This window comes from Bufo bufo, chromosome 6, assembly GCF_905171765.1.
Source record: "Bufo bufo chromosome 6, aBufBuf1.1, whole genome shotgun sequence".
Taxonomy (NCBI): domain Eukaryota; kingdom Metazoa; phylum Chordata; class Amphibia; order Anura; family Bufonidae; genus Bufo; species Bufo bufo.
The window spans coordinates 179,169,846-179,189,102 of record NC_053394.1 but is presented as its reverse complement, the minus strand read 5'-3'; the positions used below and the strand labels follow the sequence as shown (position 1 = coordinate 179,189,102).

Genomic DNA, 19,257 nt, shown 5'->3' with positions numbered 1-19,257 from the left:
CTGATCAGGGAGTAACTCTGGAGCCAGTACTGCACAGCTCCACCTATTGTGTAGTGGACAAAGCTGGTCATGCCATGCTGCTCCCTGTCACGTCAGTGCGAGCAGTGCTGCAGTAACCAGCTCCGTCCACTACACCAGGGGCCAGCAAAAACTAGCAGAAGAACCCTGTCTCGTTAACAGTGATTTCTCGTGCATGGCATTGGGGGACACAGCACCATGGGTATATGTCCAACTACCACTAGGAGGCGACACTAGACATAAAAAGTGTTGGCTCCTCCCCGTTGGGCTATACCCTCTCCACAGACACTAGGCAGCTCAGTTTTGTTCTAGTGTCCATAGGAGGCAGACCTGACCTGCTTTTTTGTGCAGGTCATCCTGCTACTTTTTTATTTTATTTTTTCTTTAATCATTTTTTCTTTCTCTGCAGGTTTCAGCCTGCGGCAGGGGTGGCTCCATCGTGTTCCACTTTAGTTGCCCCCCTGCGGGCGCGTACTCAGGTACCTGGCAGCCACCCAGTCCCCAAATCTGCTTCCGCAGTGGAATTCCGGTAGTCCCACGGTTCCCGTGTTGAGTCCGCCGAGGGGGTGGTTACTGCTGCGCCTGAAGACGTCTGAGGGTGAGTATGTTAGTTTAGGGTCTCCCTCCCTCCCGGGCCTGGGTGCGTTCCCTCCTCTCCCCCTTTCCCCCATATTTGATACAGCTCCATTGCTGTGTGGGAGCCTTGCCTCTGATAAGTGCCTTACCTCTGATACAGCAGGTTGTAGGTTCAGGCCCCAACAGTCACTTTTAACTCTCTGCTGTATCCTGGCCCCAGAAGCCCCCTGGCCTTCCGTTTTTCTCTCTCTGGGGGTCGCTTCTTCTGTTCTCCCCCCCACCTGGCCCCCGTTCGTCGCGGCTTCTCTGGGGCACTATCGCGATCGCGGCCGTTTTTCGGGCCGCGCTCCACTAATTTAGTCCCCGGCTTTTCGGGCCTACTAGGCCGCAACTTCCCGCCCACTTTCTGACCTTCCCGGGCTAACTCTATCACCTCCCCTCCGTGGGGGGAGCCTGGGAGGGGCCTCTCCTGCCTGCCAGTCCAGCCCCAGGTTCCTTCTCTCTCTCTGAGGGACGTTTCTTCCTCCGGCTGTCGGCTCCTGCACTCTCCGGTCGCCATCTTCTGGTCTCCAGCTTGGGGTGCGCTGCACAGTTACTGGGGTCTGGTAGGCAGCCTCTGGCTGAATTTCCCCACAGGCTCTTTTCCTTCCCTCCCCTCTCTTTTGCTGCATTCTCCTGCAGCCCTTCCACTGCTCTATAGCTGCTGCAGCACCTCTTGGGGGACGTGACATCCGGGGTCAGATAGGACAGCCCTGCTGCTCTATGGGGCCTCCTCTCCCAGCCTCCCTATCGGATCGCCACGTATTTACGTGCGTCCGTTGTCTTCAGAGGTTTCCACGTGGTCGCCTTGTCCCCCCTCCCACCCTTTTGTGTGTAGGTCCCCCCTGAGTGGGCTTCCTCCATGTCGTTCCATGGGAACCTTGCCTGACTCGCCCAATCCCTGGCGGAGTCACTGGAGCGCTACCTACAAATTGCGGTCTCCTTCCCCCCCCCCCCCTGAGCCACGCTCACGCTCAGATACTGGGTCACACAAGGAGTAGCCCATGGACCAACCTTGGGTGGTCTCAACTAGCTTCCACCCCTCCTCGGCATCCTCGGGCCCCCCAGGACAGGCCGGAGGCTGGTGACGAAGCCTTCTCTGTCAGTTGCCTCTGGGGACACCTCTGCACCGATTCCCTCGGAACAGAGCATCAGGCGGTCTTCCACTGTGCAGAATCCCTCTGCGTGGTCAAGTCAAACGTGCATGGTGGTACCTACCCTACCAGGTTTGGTGCCCCTCTAGTGGACTTTCGGATGGCGCTCTCCTGCCTGCACAGGTAATTATCGCACAGGTAAGGCAGCCGTCACCGTGCTTAGCAACTGGGACACCTACGCGGTGTCTCTGGTATGTACGCCCTCGTAGGCTGTGCACGACAGACCTTCCTGGTTCCCCTATCCAGGGGCTATGTTCTAGGCAAGCTGATAATTCAGGCAAACGCCACTTGTAGGGTTGGCTCCCCTTCTCGGCCTCTAAAGGTTCTTTTGTAGTGCCTGTACCAGAGAATACAGGCCGGCTTCTATGCTGTGGCGATTACATCTGTCTGTTTCCAGCTGCCTTGTTACTTTCGCAGGTAGAGTTCCTGCTGACTGGTTAGATGTTCCATGCGGCACTATTTCCCCCTACCGGGCGAAATACACAGGCTGCCTTCAATTGCCGTAGCAATTGCACCTGTCTGTTTCCAGCCACCTTGCTCCCTTCATGGGTAGAGTCCCTACACCATCTCCTGATGCTGTATCCAATATCCCTGGCGGGCTCTATTGTGTTCCGTGCGGCACTATTTCTCCCTTCTCGGCGAGATTTAGAGGCCACTCTCAATTGCTGTGCAATTGCCTCTGTTTGGTTCTAGTGGGCACCAGGCTGCCCCCTTGTGCCCTTCATTTTTATTTAACTTCTCTATCTCCAGGAGCTGTTGCCGTTGCTCCTGTCGGGCCTTATGGTGTTCCTTGCGGCACTTTTTCTCCCTTACTGGACGAGATATTGAGGCCACTTTGTAGTGCCGTTGCCACTGCAACCTCATCTAGTGTGCACCAAACAGCCATCTTACTCCCTTCTTAGGTGAGTTCCTGCACCGTCTCTGATGCTGCAGCCGTTACACCTGTCGGGCTCTATGGTGTGACATGCGGCCCTGTTTCCCTCTTTCAGGTGAAATAGAGGGCATTCTTCATTTGCCATTGCACTTACCTAGTTGTGGTGTGCACCTGTCGTTCCTTGTGGTACCGTGCGGCCCTATTTTTCCCGAGCGAAATATAGGTGCCATAGCTAACGTGGCAGCCGTTGCACTTCTCTGGTCCTAGGGTGCTCCATGTGGCCACATCGCTCTAATCTTAGACCTAGTACCTCTGCCATCTCCAGATGCTGTACCCATTGCACCTCGCTGGTCGTATCTCTTCACTACACAGCCTTTTTTCTACCTTACAGGTTGAGGACCTGTACCCTCCAAATGCGGTCGCATTCCTGGATGCTGTGGCTTTGTTTCCACCCTCCTTAGTGTGCAACATGCAGCCACTTTACCTCGGTTTTGGGTGTGTATTTTTAGTCCCCACGTGTTGGGCCCTATGGTGCAATCTGTGGCCCATACGGTTTCTGTATTACTGGGTGCTTCCTTCCCCGGGCTCTACTCTGTGCTGCGGATGTTGGTTACTTCCCTTTTCGGCCATCCTGGTTCAGCACGAACATGGTAGCCATATCTGGCAGGGGTGGGCCAGCCCAACCCAACCTCCTCCTTGTCGGTCTATTACTGCTTCTGGTGTACCCAGTATATGACTGATCTGTTCTGATCTGGTGGGTGGTCCACATACAACCACGCTCCCTACACTATGGCCTGGTGGTTGTTGGTTTTTGTGCTAGGGTTGCTATTGCCATCCCTATCAAATACTACTTTTGGCTGCACTCCGCGTTCCCCATATTATAAAGGAGCACCGCGTTGTTTTCTATTACAGGGCGGACCATTCCTGGTGGAGTACAGTGATCTCCACTGGATCTTCTCCTTTTTGGGATACGTAGCTTGCTGAGCACCGGCCGCTGCAGCAGTTTTCGGCCATCACTGGATGTCCTCCGCCACACGGAATCCTCCTGGGGTCAGCGACATATCCTCGCTGGACGTCCTCCCTGATGAGTCAGGGACAGAACCACTGAGCGTCACACACCTGCCTGGTAGGTGAATTTTCTGCTGATTGCTCTGACATAGGACAGGGTTCCGTAGTTCCTTCTGGGTCCGGGTGTTCCCTTATATCTATGCTTAGTTGTACTATCTATCAGAGGGCAGTCCATCGGGACCTTGCTATTGTCTGCGCCCATCCGGTACTCTCTCCCCCTGGGAGCCTTCTGTATGTCGGTCGCAGCTGGTTTCTACATTTCGTGTAGTCACTCCCGCTTCTTTTATAGCGACTTCACCATTCCTTATGCATATGGGCGTCTGTTGTTTTAGTGGTACAACCCAAGCCGCTGTATTTGCCCTCCCCGGGACAATGTATGCTGATTGCTAGCCACTATTCTTTGAATGGCTAGTTGTCCATGGCCAATTCCTTCCCATAGGGTGGTTCTTTTCATTTTTTCTTGGATATTCTGGTTTTTGTTGTCCTCTGGTGGTTCGGTTCCTTGTGAGCCCATTGCGGGTACTCCTTTCTGGAGTCCCTGTCCCCGTTCATTTGACCACACAGATTCTGTAGGATAATCGTTGTTTGGTAGGGGCCTGGGTTGATTGTTCCCCTTGCGGGTTCCAATAGCCTTTTGGACCTCATGGGGTTCATGTCTGTCTTTCCATCCTCCCACTTCAAGTACCTGGTATTGAGTGGTTTAGTGCTACGGTTTGCATTTCCACCTTATGGTCTCCTTCGGGAGGGACTTCCTCCTGTTTGAAGAGCCTTCCTCCTTAGACTGTTGGGAGTACTTTCCTTCTCCTTCCATGTCTCTCAGTCCAGTGTGTCCCTGCTGAGATTTCCTGGGCCTGCATCTCCCTGATACTTCATTTGGCCGGAGTTTCTCCGGTCTTGCGCTTCTCAGCGATATTTTGTTTTCAGAGGCTCGTTCCTCATCTCCTGATTTTGGGATGCAGGTCTTCTCTTATTTTTTTCTTTTTACCTGGCCCTTACTTCCTACCTCCTCCCTTTCCAAAGGTTGGCGGTTTCCCTTAGCGCCTTTGGGGGTTTTCACTTTCCAATAGGACGTTTAACTTCATCACCTGCTTTGCAGTGGGGGGAGTCCTGCTCCCTTCATATGTGAGCCTTGCTATGGCTTCCCTCACTCCAGTGTGCCCCTGCTGAGATTCCTGGGCTTGCATCTGGTTCCCTTCTTCCCTGATAATTAGTTTCGCCAGAGTTTCTCCGGTCTTGCGCTTCTCAGCGATATTCTGTTTTCAGAGGCTCGTTCCTCGTCTCCTGGTTGGGGATGCAGGTCTTGTCTTTTCTCTTTTCCTGGTTTTTACTTTCAACCCCCTCCCCTTCCAGGGGTTGGCGGTTTCCCTTAGCGCCTTTTAGGATTTTTTCCTTTCAATAGGGCGATTTAATTTTTTCACCTGCTTTGAGGTGAGAGGAGACCCGCTCCACTCACATGTGAGCCTTGCTATAGCTTCACTCTCTCGTTTGGCCTTCAGTGATTCCAATTTCCCTTGCTCCCCTGGCCCTTCAGGGGTTCTCCTCAGGGTGTCTGTGCTTTCGCCTGAGGCAATTGGGATGTTGGGTAGATCCGATACGCGACGCTGTCCTACTTTCCCTCCAGCCTTCGGCTGAGCTGGGTGTTCCTTTGCCTTCTTCTTGCATTTGGGACCTTCTCCCAGGCATTTGTCCTGGGGTGCTGGCAGTCGTCACTGTGGCCTCCGAGTTTCTCCCTTGTTATGAGGCTTCCTGCTTATTCCGTGCTTTTCTCCTGTTGGGTCACATGGTTCTCCCGCACCTGTATGCCCACAGGTGGCATGGTTGTTCTTCCCACCCTCGGGGACTGCTTTGGGACGTCCCATGGTGCTGTGTCCCCCAATGCCATGCACGAGAAAATTGGATTTTTTGTACTCACCGTAAAATCCTTTTCTCGTAGTAGGCATTGGGGGACACAGATCCCTCCCTATGTTGTTTTACTTCAGCTTCTCCGGGCTGGTCTCTTGATCTTTCCCGGTACGGGAGTTGTTGGTTCCTTGCCTTTCTTCTCTCTCCTACTGCTTTTGGTACAAACTGAGCTGCCTAGTGTCTGTGGAGAGGGTATAGCCCAACGGGGAGGAGCCAACACTTTTTATGTCTAGTGTCGCCTCCTAGTGGTAGTTGGACATATACCCATGGTGCTGTGTCCCCCAATGCCTACTACGAGAAAAGGATTTTACGGTGAGTACAAAAAATCCAATTTTCCACAATAACCCGCCCCTTTAACAGTGATCTCCACAGAGCTCCGTTCTCTTAAAATGTGACCTCTACTGCACCTGCCCCTTAACACTGACCTCCATAGCAGACAGTCCCCTTAACGTTCCCTGCCCCTTTAGCAGTGACCTCCACAACGGCCGCTCCTTTATTAGTGACCTCCACAGTACCCTATCTCCTTAACGGTGATTTCCACAACATGTCGTCCCCATTAACAGTGGCCTCTACAGCAATCTGCCCCTTAACACTGACCTACATAGTGGACCGTCCCCTTAACTGTGACCTCCACAGCAGCCTGCCCCTAGGGTGGCCAGAGGTCCGGTTTTAGGCCAGACAGTCCGACTTTCAGACTCCCTGTCCTCTGTCTGGCACAGGGCCGGGACGGTCATGGGATGTTCTCTTGAACAGCTCACTCTCCGACAGCAGCACTGTGCTGTCTGAGCATGAACTGCAGGGAGGAAGTCACCCTCACTCCCACCCCTGCAGCTGACAGAAGTTGATTTTTACCTTCATTTTTTCAATCCCCGTCAGCTGCGGAGTGGGAGGTTGTGTGGCCTAACTAGGTTAGTGCGTGGCTTCGCAGGCCTGGGGGCGGGGTTTTTAAGTCTGTCTTTTGAGGGTGGCCTGAATGGCCACCCTACCTGCCCCCTGAACTGTGACCTGCACAGCACTCCGCTCCCTTAACAGTGTCATCCACAGCGCCCTGCCCCTTTAAAGCTGACCTACAGCAGTGAAGAAAATTGGCTGGGTTGTTATGGAAACCTGGTGTAAAACTGCGTGTATGTGGAGACTAAGAGCCTGCGAGCTTCTATTGGCTAATAAGGGTCATGTGACCAAGCTTCTATTGGCTAATGCATTTTTTTGGGTACGGTACGTCCTAGAGAGCTGAGACCCGGTCTAAAACCTTCCCGGACACCTGATGTACCTGTGTACCAAATTTCGTGATTGTAAATGTGACGGTGCAGATTCCTTTAGCGGACATACATACATATACTCACTTTATATATTAGATGACTCTCATCATGCACACTTGCTCTGCGCCGCATTGAGAATGCTGGGAGTTTCAGTTTCACAACAGCAGGGGTGCTGGAGGTTACTGACCCTGCACTACACAATGAACTGAGTTGTGTAGTCCTGGCGCCTATTGCTGGTGCAGGAGCTACTCCCAAACAGCTAATCGGTGGGGGGTGCAGGTTGCAGGACCACCAAAGATCTGATATTGATGACCTATCCTAGGGATAGGTCATTGATTATTAAATACTGGAGAACCCCTTTAAAGTGTAGACTCCATAATGTTCATTTACTAGTTATTTTTTTTCTTATCTTTTTCAAGCAATGTCGTCATGTAGACTCCATTCTACTAATAAAGAGGGGATAGTAGCATTAAAGTAACAGTGAACTTATTAATGGTGCCACCAGGGTGCCCTGTAATACTACCACCAGATTATAAGCTGTTTTCATTGTGATCCTAGCAAGTAAAAGTTCTCTGACAGCTATTCCACTGTTATCTTTGTTACGTACCCTGTTAGAGCATGTTATATAGTGGAGCACAGTGATGAGGACTACCACCCCTATTAGCTACAGATGCAGAGAATTAGCTGAACTTGCATAGTATTTGCTGAGAAATGCGGAGTTGAGATCACGGTTACCAAGAAGCTGCACTGCAGCCTGCCCGCACAGCTCAAAAGTTAATGCCTTCAGAGATAGTCTGCTCCTGTGCAGATTCCCTGTGCGCGCCTCTTAAAGGGAACCTGTCACCGGGATTTTGTGTATAGAGCTGAGGGCATGGGTTGTTAGATGGCCGCTAGCACATCCGCAATACCCAGTCCCCATAGCTCTGTGTGCTTTTATTCCCAGTCCCCATAGCTCTGTGTGCTTTTATTGTGTAAAAAAAACCGATTTGATACATATGCAAATTAATCTGAGATGAGTCCTGTCCCTGACACATCTCACATACAGGACTCATCTCAGGTTAATTTGCATATGTATAAAGTCGTGGTTTTTTTTACACAATAAAAGCACACAGAGCTATGGGGACTGGATATTGCGGATGTGCTAGTGACCATCTAGCTACCCATGTCCTCAGCTCTGTACACAAAATCCTGGGGACAGGTTCCCTTTAATGATCAGGCAAAGCACTCCAGAATTGCAGATGCCAATCATAGGGAGAACTGTGCAAGGTACAGTGTTAGCCGCGCAGTCTTCTCTATCCCCTTATGAACTTCTCTCTACAATTAGTGCAGGGAGAAACTGGGAAGCTAAACGATCAGGGTTCAGTCTCCTGTTACAGCGAGGACAACAATGGATCTTGAGGAGGTGAGTAACCACTGGGGCCCCATGCGTGAACCATTATCTCCTCCCTGCCCTCCTCTGCAGTTAAAAAACACTAGGGATCCTTACATTAACATTTTCACTTTTCTCTTTTTAGAATGTAGGCCTGGTTATTGTTAAAATTGAAGAGACAGAGGAAGAAGAGGAGAAATATGACTCGGATGACCAGTTCTGTAAGGAAGAAGAGACATCTATAGATATAAGTACATGTGAGTAATAACCCCTTGTTCAGGCTTCACCACAGTCCCTCATTCAGCATCTTCTTCTGTCAGTACTAGTTGAGGAGTAACCAGGGCCACCAGCATCATTTAAAGTGGAAATCCCACCTATTCAGTGTGTAGTTTGGTAACCAGTGGCCCAAATGCAGCATTGGATACCTCTGATAGCAAGTGGCACCAAGTCATCTGGTGACATACAGTACAGACCAAAAGTATGGACACACCTTCTCATTCAAAGAGTTTTCTTTATTTTCATGACTATGAAAGCATCAAAACTATGAATTAACACATGTGGAATTATATACATAACAAACAAGTGTGAAACAACTGAAAATATGTCATATTCTAGGTTCTTCAAAGTAGCCACCTTTTGCTTGGATTACTGCTTTGGACACTCTTGGCATTCTCTTGATGAGCTTCAAGAGGTAGTCCCCTGAAATGGTCTTCCAACAGTCTTGAAGGAGTTCCCAGAGATGCTTAGCACTTGTTGGCCCTTTTGCCTTCACTCTGCGGTCCAGCTCACCCCAAATCATCTCGATTGGGTTCAGGTCCGGTGACTGTGGAGGCCAGGTCATCTGGCGCAGCACCCCATCACTCTCCTTCATGGTCAAATAGCCCTTACTTTCAAAGTTTTCCCAATTTTTCGGCTGATTGACTGACCTTCATTCCTTAAAGTAATGATGGCCACTCGTTTTTCTTTACTTAGCTGCTTTTTTCTTGCCATAATACAAATTCTAACAGTCTATTCAGTAGGACTATCAGCTGTGTATCCACCTGACTTCTCCTCAACGCAACTGATGGTCCCAACCCCATTTATAAGGCAAGAAATCCCACTTATTAAACCTGACAGGGCACACCTGTGAAGTGAAAACCATTTCAGGGGACTCCCTCTTGAAGCTCATCAAGAGAATGCCAAGAGTGTGCAAAGCAGTAATCAAAGCAAAAGGTGGCTACTTTGAAGAACCTAGAATATGACATATTTTCAGTTGTTTCACACTTGTTTGTTAGGTATATAATTCCACATGTGTTAATTCATAGTTTTGATGCGTTCAGTGTGAATCTACAATTTTCATAGTCATGAAAATAAAGAAAACTCTTTGAATGAGAAGGTGTGTCCAAACTTTTGGTCTGTACTGTACATTGATACATTCTGCTCCAGAATGACAAAAGATGGCTTGTGAGTTGCTCAGAAAGTAGGCAGGGTAGTTCTGAGAAGTTTAGGGAAAATACACACGATCATATCCATTTTTGCGGACCCGCAAAACACAGATACAGGGCGTTTGCGAATCGGAACGTCCATGATGGAAATTCTTATTGTTGTCCGCAAATACGGACAAGAATAGTACATGTTCTATCTTTTTTTTGAGGGCCATGGAACGGAAGTGCTGTCAGCATCTATTGCTGCCCCATTGAAATGAATGAGTCCACATGTGATCCGCAAAATTGCGGAACGAATGCGGACAGAAACATACGGTTGTATGAATGGGCTCTAAATTTGATGTTCTTGCTCAGTACCCTGCTTTCATGAATATCAAGAAATGTGCTACATCTCTCCTTGTTAAAGGCAGTCCCGGAAAGTGTTGTAGTAGTCAGAACATCAGAGGCAGATAAGCTCCCATATTTAAATTAACACCAAATATTGTTATGAATATCACAGGCACAATGTTGGCGGGTGGGGGATTATGCACAGCGTGCTACCAACTACAATTAAAAAAATAAATTGCAAGAAAAATACCAATGCTGGTTAAAAATGTTTTAAGAAAAGGTGCTACAGTATGAGACACCCGAGTCTTGGTTAAAAGGCCACTGGTCTATCTCATGCCTTAGGCTACATGCACACGACCGTATGTGTTTTGCGGTCTGCAAATTGCTGATCCGCAAAAAAAACAGATGACGGATCTGTTTGTTTTTTTTGCGGATCCATTGTAATAATGCCTATCCTTGTCCGCAAACTAGAATAAAATAGGACATGCACAATTTTTTTTTTTGGAGCAACGGAACGGACATACTGATGAGGACAGCACACGGTGTGTTGTCCGCGTTTTTTTGCGGACCCATTGAAATGAATGGGTCCGCATCCTATCCGCAAAATAAACGGATCGGACACGGAAACAAAATACGGTCATGTGCATGAGGCCTTAGTCTCAGCCTCTGTACCGCTTTATGTTTTCCACATTTATGCTTGTGTGCTTTAGATCGGGTCTCCCTCTGGTACTTAATAGCTAGAATGGTGTAATATATTGCATGTTTTTATTATGTGTTACTTCTATGGCTATCTGTTTCTCCAAGGGCGAGGAAGATGCCAACCCTGGAATACATAGTATATTTTCTTTGACTTTTTTTTTTTAAACTCGTTTTATTGAACGAATCATTAGAAAAGTACAGACCACGGTATACATGAAGGTCAATGAGACATTCAAATGCAAAATAAAACAAGAACAGTACCATATTCATACTGACATCAGTTGCAATAAGTTACACTTCACAGTTGTAATGAATGTACAGAGCAATCGTGACGGGCAGGACACATGTTTACAGTGTGTACACAAGCATTTTACCCTAACACTGCATTAAGATCATCTGAAAATCTGGGAGCTGAATACATCGTATGTATGGATGAACACCAAGATCCCCACACTTTATTGAACTTCTGGGGACAACCTCGGTTCTTAAATACAATATTCTCATAGGACACCACATTGTTCACAAGTACTTTCCATTGGTTAATAGAAGGTCGTCTATCACCCATCCAGCGAATCGCAATAGCCTTTCGTGCGAGAAATAATGTTTCTCTTAAGAATATTCTACAATGGTGGGGATATACTTCCTCATCCAGAATACCAAACAAACATACCTGTGGAGTCAATGCCACAGAAGGATGCGTGAGTGTATTAAGGAAACTTATAATGTCAGACCAGAAGTTTTGTATATATGGACATTCCCATATAAGGTGCCAGAAATTTGCCCCTTCGGCGTCACATCTGTGACATCTAGAGTGTGTCAATTTGCCTATCCTTTGTAGCCGCACGGGTGATAGATAACTTTGGTGAACAATACATAACTGTATAAATTTATTATTAATAGATGGGGAAACCAATACAGAGGATTCTAATATATCATTGATTTCCTCATTAGTAATACCTGGCATTAGTGTTTCCCATTTAGATAATACCAAGAGGGGGGTTCCATGCATTTTAGTATTCAGCAGGTGGGTATAGAGAGCAGAGATGAATCCCTTGGGACCTTGGGAGCGTATGACACCAATCAGTGGGTAATCAGAAATAGATATTATAGTATTTCCAAAGTGAGTGCTCATTGCATGTCGTACCTGAAGATATTTAAAAAAGGATGTTCTAGGGAGATCATGGCGTTCCTTCAGTTGCTCAAAGGAATTAAATACATTGCTGGTATATAAATCTCCCAGAACACCAATCCCATGATCCCTCCAGAACCGTCCATCTATTCCTGTGCGAAGGGAAGGAAACATAGGGTTATCCCATAAAGGTACCTCAGGTTTTCTTTGACTTTTAACCAGTATTTTGAGGGACATTTCTATCAAATATTTTTATCACATATCTAGAGCCTATATGTGCATAATTGTTTTAATAAAAAATGGGTGGGTTTCCTGGATATACCTTTTTGAAGTCACTCCATGCATGCTCCTTCCTGTCCTGGTTTTTTAACTTCTTCCTTGTTTGGACCTTTAGCACAGAAAAGTTGAACTTCAGCACAGCCTTGCTTAGGCTACTTTCACATTAGCGGTAGCAGGGTCCGGCAGGCTGTTCCGCTGCCTGAACAGCCTCCTGGACCCTGCTAACGCTAATGTGTAAGTAGCCTTATCTTTTTCAGTCAGACCACTACTGCCACCAGAGAGAGCCCCCTTGTAGTGACTAGTCAGAGTGTCACACATTGCATTGATAAGAACAATGCTCTTCTGAGGGCATCTTTATCTAGGCCTATCAAGAGAACAATAGAGCTGTTATACTGTCATCCAGTTCTGCACCTACTGTATTATTAGGATTACTATTCAGATAATGGCTTCCTCTCACAGCAGTGGTAAACTGACATGGATTCCCTAAATGGAAAAGAAAAACTGTAAGACATGCTTTCTACAAATATGGTTTTAAAAATATACCGTACCCATTTATGATCAAAATGCCTCTTTAAAGTTTTTTTTTTAGGGAGTAAAATATTATATAGTTACATAGTACGGTTGAAAAAGACATAGTCAGGATAGGACATCAATATCAGATCGTGAGGGTTTGGACTCCCGGTAGCCCCTGCTGTTCTAGCGGGGGTGGCACTCTGGTGAGCGTTGCAGCCTTTTCCTGGGCCATTAGTTTCACGTTCATCAGTTACATGGCCTATATGCAACTCATGCTCATTCAGTTGAATAGACCTGGGCTGCAATACCAAGCACAGCTGCTATACAGTGTACGGCACCAGGGGCGGACTGGCTTCTGCTCCTGTTGAGGCAGTATTTTAGGCTGCACTGTGGTATTTGGTTCTGCTGGGGTGGTATTTTTTTGCTACACTACAGTATTGCAGACCCTGCCTACTTCTGTTCTACTTGTGTTGCCCCATCTTCTGTCAATTTGGACCTGCCTACAACATGGGGCCACTTTTTAGCTTTTTTCCAGAGCAACGTTAAGGTCCCAGTCTGCCCATATACAGCGCTTTGCTTGGTATGCTGTGAGAACCCCCACCAATTGTATATTAATGACTCCCGGAAACCTCCTTTCATACATTTTGTGAAACTTTGTGCTGGCAGTGACATATAAATATCCTTCTCCTCCCCTATTTTTGTTTAGTCTTTTTCTTTTTGTTCTGTGACAATATGCACCTGTCCATGGGCTTTATCTGGTATTGCCACTAATGTCAATTGAAATGAATAGGATTAAGGCTACTTTCACACTGGCGTTTTGGTATCCGTTCCTGAGATCTGTTCAGGGCTCTCACAAGCAGTCCAAAACGGAACAGTTTTGCCCTAATGCATTCTGAATGGAAAAGGATCCGCTCAGAATGCATCAGTTTGCCTCTGGTCAGTCACCATTCCGCTCTAGAGGCGGACACCTGCAGCGTTTTTCTATCCGCCTGACGAAGCAGAGCCAAACGGATCCGTCCTGGCACCCAATTTAAGTCAATGGGGACGGATCCGTTTTCTCTGACACAATCTGGCACAATAGAAAACGGATCCGTCCCCCATTGACTTTCAGTGGTGCTCAAGACGGATCCGTCATGGCTATAGAAGACATAATACAACCGCATCCGTTCATATTATTGTAACGGAAGCGTTTTTGTAGATCCATGACCGATCCACAAAAAATGCTAGTGTGAAAGTAGCCTAAGCTGTAATACCACACACAACCATATGTAATATAGTCTCAGTAAAAATTGTGCTCCCAAACTTAAAAAGGTTTTCCAAGATTATTTTTTTCATTTAATTTTTTTATTTTTATTTTTTTTATACCTTATCCGAGTTTTTACTAGGCCATGTGACTTCTTGTTCGGCCCCATTGAAGTGAATGGGGTTGAGCTGCAATACCAAGCACAGCCGCTATACACTGTACGGTGCTGTGCTTGGTAAGTGAGCACCAGTGCCTTCTCAAACAGCTGATCAGCAGGGGTCCTGGGTGTCAGATCTCCTCCACCAATCAGATACTGATGACCTATCTGGCTAGGTCATCGGTTAAAAAAAGCCTCTGAATACCCCTTTAATATTTCATGTAGATTTCTGAAAGTGTAAGTATTGTGCTGCTAAATATTGACTTCTTGGATTTGACTGATTTTATTCCAGTAGATGGAGAAAATGCAGAAAATATTTCAGAAGGAAGAAACAATCTTCCTGAAGAATGTAAAATGGAAGATTATAACATTGTACAAGTCACCCTAGGTGATGAACTGGTGGATCAGTCATCTGAACCCTGTAGTAATGTGGATCCTTTCTCCAACAATTCAGACTTTGCTGAACAGGATGGCTCCTACCGAATTCGTAAAGTATTTCCCTGTCCTGAATGTGGTAAATGTTTTGCTCATAATTCGAATCTTATTACACATCAGAGAACTCACACTGGGGAGAAACCATTTCCATGTTCAGAGTGCGGTAAGTGTTTTAAACAGAAATCAGATCTTGTTCGCCACGAGAGAATTCACACTGGACAAAAACCCTTTCCTTGTTCTCATTGCGGCAAGTGTTTTACGCAGAAGTCAGACCTTATTAAACATGAGATAAATCACACGGGACAAAAGCCCTTTCCATGTTCTGAATGTGGGAAAAGTTTCACACGAAAATCTGTGCTTCTAAGACACCAGAGAATCCATACTGTGGAGACGCCATTTTTGTGTTCCGAATGTGGGAAGTATTTTGTACAGAAGTCCGATCTGGTTTACCACTTAAGAATCCATATGGGCGAAAAGCCTTTTTCATGTTCTGACTGTGGCAAAAGTTTCACTCAGAAGTCAGATCTTGTTATACATCAGAGAATTCACACAGGGGAGAAGCCGTTTTCGTGTTCTGACTGTGGGAAGTGTTTCACCCATAAGACCATGCTCATCAATCATCAGAAAATCCATACAGGTGAAAAACCTTTTCCATGCTCAGAGTGTGGGAAATGTTTTGTGCAAAAGGCAAATCTTGTTTATCATCAGAGGATCCACACAGGAGAGAAGCCGTTTCCTTGTACCGAATGTGGCCGATGTTTTACACAGAAGTCAGATCTCGTTCGACATCAGAGAACTCACGGGGAACAGAAATAACTGACCCATTCTGATATATAAAAAAGTTATTGCACAATTCATATTGCACAAGCGATCCTTCCTCAAGTCTAAAGAGCAAGTGGAGGGCAGAATTGGGACTGGTTTATCTCGAGTCACCCATATCTATTTAGAACTGTTCTGTATACTTCTTGTAGACATTGAGGAATGTTAATCGCTAATTACATTATTATCTGAATTTATCTGATATTGTAGTTTTGAACATTGGAAAGTTGCATTCATGAGTGTCTCGAGCCACATGTCGTGCATGGCCACCCATGCAAGTTCATCTGTCAGATGTCTACTGGACTGATTTATCTAGAAGAAATTGGAGGTCTGATGAATGAACAGCAATTTTCTAGCTAATATGATAAGTATGATTAATTTGATTTGCACATAAAATATGTCTGGTTTATCTTTTTTTTTTATGATTAAAGGTAAATCAGATGAGCTGAATAAATGTCTCTGCTGTTTCATTCATGAATTTTTAATGCAGCTTGTCATGCCAAAAAGCTGCATTTACACAAGGGAATGTCCAGGCACTTATCAGGCATGTACCAAATGCTCTGGACAATTGCCTGACAATGAGCAGAGGTGAGAGCAGCATTCACATGCAGCAATCTTCTCCTCTATGTGAGGATCAGTGATTGCTACTGCGATTACTCAGCCCCATACAGATTCATTGTATGCCAGCAGCACATCTCTGTTTCCACAGGGAGATCTGCTGCTGGCAAACAATGATTTTATGTGCTGCATCAAAGATGCTTTCAGTCAATGAACAAGTGGCACATCTACGGGGCCAGTTATCAGGAACATGCATTCATATGATGGTTCGTTCCAGTAATCTGCCAGTGTAATGTTTGGGAAATACTGACATTTTGTAGTGCTTCTGATTGATTTTAATTATTGAGTGACAGCTGCAGTCCACAAAATTGATTACAGCTCACTGACTTTCTTTAGACTGCTGCTGTGGCTCGCTGTTCAAAATCAGTCAGTAGTAGTCCCTAGCCTGCATCGCCTCCTGGAAGGTTCTTACCTTACATGCTCTCTGCCATTTCTGGCATTGTCCCCTATTCCTCCATCTTTCAGTCCCCAGGTTCTTTTCTGCCATCTGGCGCATGGGCATGGCCACGTGCTGCAGCCAATGACTAGCTTCAGCAGTGACCGCTTAAAGGGGTTCTCCAGAAATACAGATTTTTCAGCATGTACCTGTAGCCTGCCTCGTAAACAGAAGATTCATAGTTACCGCTCCAGCCCTCTGCGATGCCTCTGCTGTGTCCATGTTCTGGTCCCCTCTACCTGGGCATGGTCACATCACATCATATCATTGGCTACAGTGAAACATTAACACAGAAGAGACATCGCGGAGGACCGGAGTAGGTAAGTATGAATTTTTTTCTTTACGGAGGCAGTCTGCGGGCACTTGCTAGAGAAACGGTATTCCTGGAGAACCCCTTTAAGATAGTCTTTGGCTGTGCACTTAGCCATGTCCATGTCCTGGCCAGAAGACAATAAACCAGGGAGAGGAATAGAGCCAGTGCGCAGGACCATAGTGATGGAGAGCAGGTAAGCATGAATCGGTCAGGAGGGGATGCAGGCTAGCGACGTTCTCTTAAGGCTGCTTTCACACATCAGTGTTTGATCAGTGATCATCATCAGTGATTGTGAGCCAAAACCAGGAATGGAACCTACACAGAGATAATGTATAATGGGAAAGATTTGTACCTGTTCTGTCGTTTTAACCAACACTTAGTATTGGCTCACAATCGCTGATGAAAATCACTGATCAAGCAGTGTTTGAAAGCAGCCTAAGGCCTGTTTCACACGGGCGAGATTTCACACGGGCGAGAGAGGTTAACGTATTGCACCCGCACTGAATCCGGACCCATTCATTTCTATGGGGCTGAGCACATGAGCGGTGATTTTCACGCATCACTTGTGCGTTGCGTAAAAATCGCAGCATGCTCTATTTTGTGAGTTTTTCACGCAACGCAGGCCCCATAGAAGTGAATGGGGCTGCGTGAAACTCGCAAGCATCCACAAGCAAGTGCGGATGCGTGTGCGATTTTCACGCATGGTTGCTAGGAGATGATTGGGATGGGGACCCGATCTTTATTATTTTCCCTTATAACATTGTTATAAGGGAAAATAATAGCATCCTTAATACAGAATACATAGTAAAATGTGGATTGAGGGATTAAAAATAAAATAAAAATTGACTCTCCTCCTCCTCTTGATCGCGTAGTTGCTGATCTCTTCTTACCCGTACTTCTTTAATCATGAGCTGCCGGCTTAAGGACCTGTGGTGACGTCACATCACATGGTCCAATCACAGAGGTCCTGAAGAAAGAGCAGAGACCAGCAGCTATGGAGGAGGCAAGTTAATTTAATTTTATTTTTTTAACCCTCAATTGACCTTCTACTAAGCATTCTGTATTAAAGAATGCTATTATTTCCCCTTATAACCATGTTATAAGGGAAAATAATAAAATCTACACTACAACTAACCCAAACCCATTGAAGAAGTTCGGGTCTGGGTACCACATTCAGTTTTTTCTCACGTGCATGCAAAACGCATTGCACTCGCACGGAAAAAACTGAACCACGCAAACATTGCACTGAGAAACCAGCACTAAGGCAAATGTGTGCTGGCCTTGCCCGTGCTGTGGACCACAAATTGCGGTCTGCACAGATTCTGGGGCCGCTCTATGCAGATGCAAGACCCATTCACTTGAATTGGGTCCGCACTCTGTATCCAACGGTCCCCACTGCAAAAAGGTAGTGCATGCACTTATTTTTTTGCAGTGCGGAGGCAGGGACAGAAAACCCATGGAAGCACTCCGTAGTGCTTCTGTGCCTCCGTTCCGCTCTGCACCTTCTGTGATGCGGTGCACAAACAGCCGGTGCCCGTATATTGCAGACCTGCTGTTTGCGGGTTGCAATACGGGCATTGGACAACAACAGTTGTGTGCTTGAGTCCTAATACAGGGAGACAGAATTGATAGATTCTGGGATACAAATTGAACACTTGATAAATGACAAGCATCCCTTTAAATATAGCAAGTTACATTCTAGTGAAACCTAGAACTAAGCCTTCACTGTATTGTATATTTTAAAAAGTCTCATATTAGAGACGTCTTCTTCCAGGGTGTGGAAGATTTGCGGTCCCCAATGCACGGCAATATCCGTGCAGCGGTCGCAAACAAATCCAGACCCATTCAACTTGAATGGGTCCGTTATCTGTCCGCACCACAAAAAAGTAGTGCGTGCACTACTTTTTTGTGGTGCGGAGGCACAGACAGAAAACCCACGGAAGCACTCCGTAGTGCTTCCGTTCCGCATCTCCCGCATTGCGGACCCATTGAAGTGAATGGGTCCGTGATCTGTGATGCGGGATGCACACAGCCGGTGCCTGTGTATTGCGGACCCGCCATATGCGGGCCGCAATACGACCATGGGCAGCACACGGTCGTGTGCATGAGCCCTAAGCCTCATTCACACGTCAGTATTTGGTCAGTGATTTCCATCAGTGATTAGGAGCCAAAACCAGGAGTGGAGCCTCCAAAGACATAAGGTATAAGGGAAAGATCTACACCTGATCTGTGTTTAGAGTCGTACCTGGTTTGGGCTCCAAATCGCTGATGGGAAAAACCACTGACGTGTGATTGAGGCATTATGCTGTGGGTTTTACTTATGGAACTGCAAAGGCTGAAAGGAGTAGAAGACCCACTGCAATCTCGACAGGAATGCCACAGCAAAAAACAGCCCATTTTTTTTTGGTGTGGAATAATTTGGCCAGATCCAGTGGACTCACTATGTGGGACCAATAGGGCATATGGACAATAGGTAAGCGTTATTTGGAGTGTGATTTTATTTACGGATTGTGCCAGACCTTATCTTTAGAATTTCTATTCTAGTGCTACTGCTTGTAGTGTTTCTGGGGTTCCATGGAACACAAGACATAAACCATTTAATAGGT

At 46.6% G+C, this 19,257-nt stretch overlaps 1 protein-coding gene across 3 annotated transcripts in view; it reads left to right on the top strand.

The window, feature by feature from the left end:
- LOC121004702 (gastrula zinc finger protein XlCGF8.2DB-like) overlaps positions 1-15,692 on the top strand; it is a 53,033-nt gene extending 37,341 nt beyond the window's left edge. The window contains exons 3-5 of one of the 3 annotated variants that reach the window (XM_040437014.1): positions 8,215-8,292; positions 8,405-8,516; positions 14,323-15,692. In XM_040437014.1, the coding sequence (XP_040292948.1) occupies positions 8,278-8,292; positions 8,405-8,516; positions 14,323-15,281 (1,086 nt within the window). In that variant the 5' untranslated portion in view covers positions 8,215-8,277 and the 3' untranslated portion in view covers positions 15,282-15,692. The remainder of the gene's footprint in view (positions 1-8,214; positions 8,293-8,404; positions 8,517-14,322) is intronic. The other 2 variants (XM_040437012.1, XM_040437011.1) reach the window with 2 other exon arrangements.
- Positions 15,693-19,257: the final 3,565 nt, after the last annotated feature.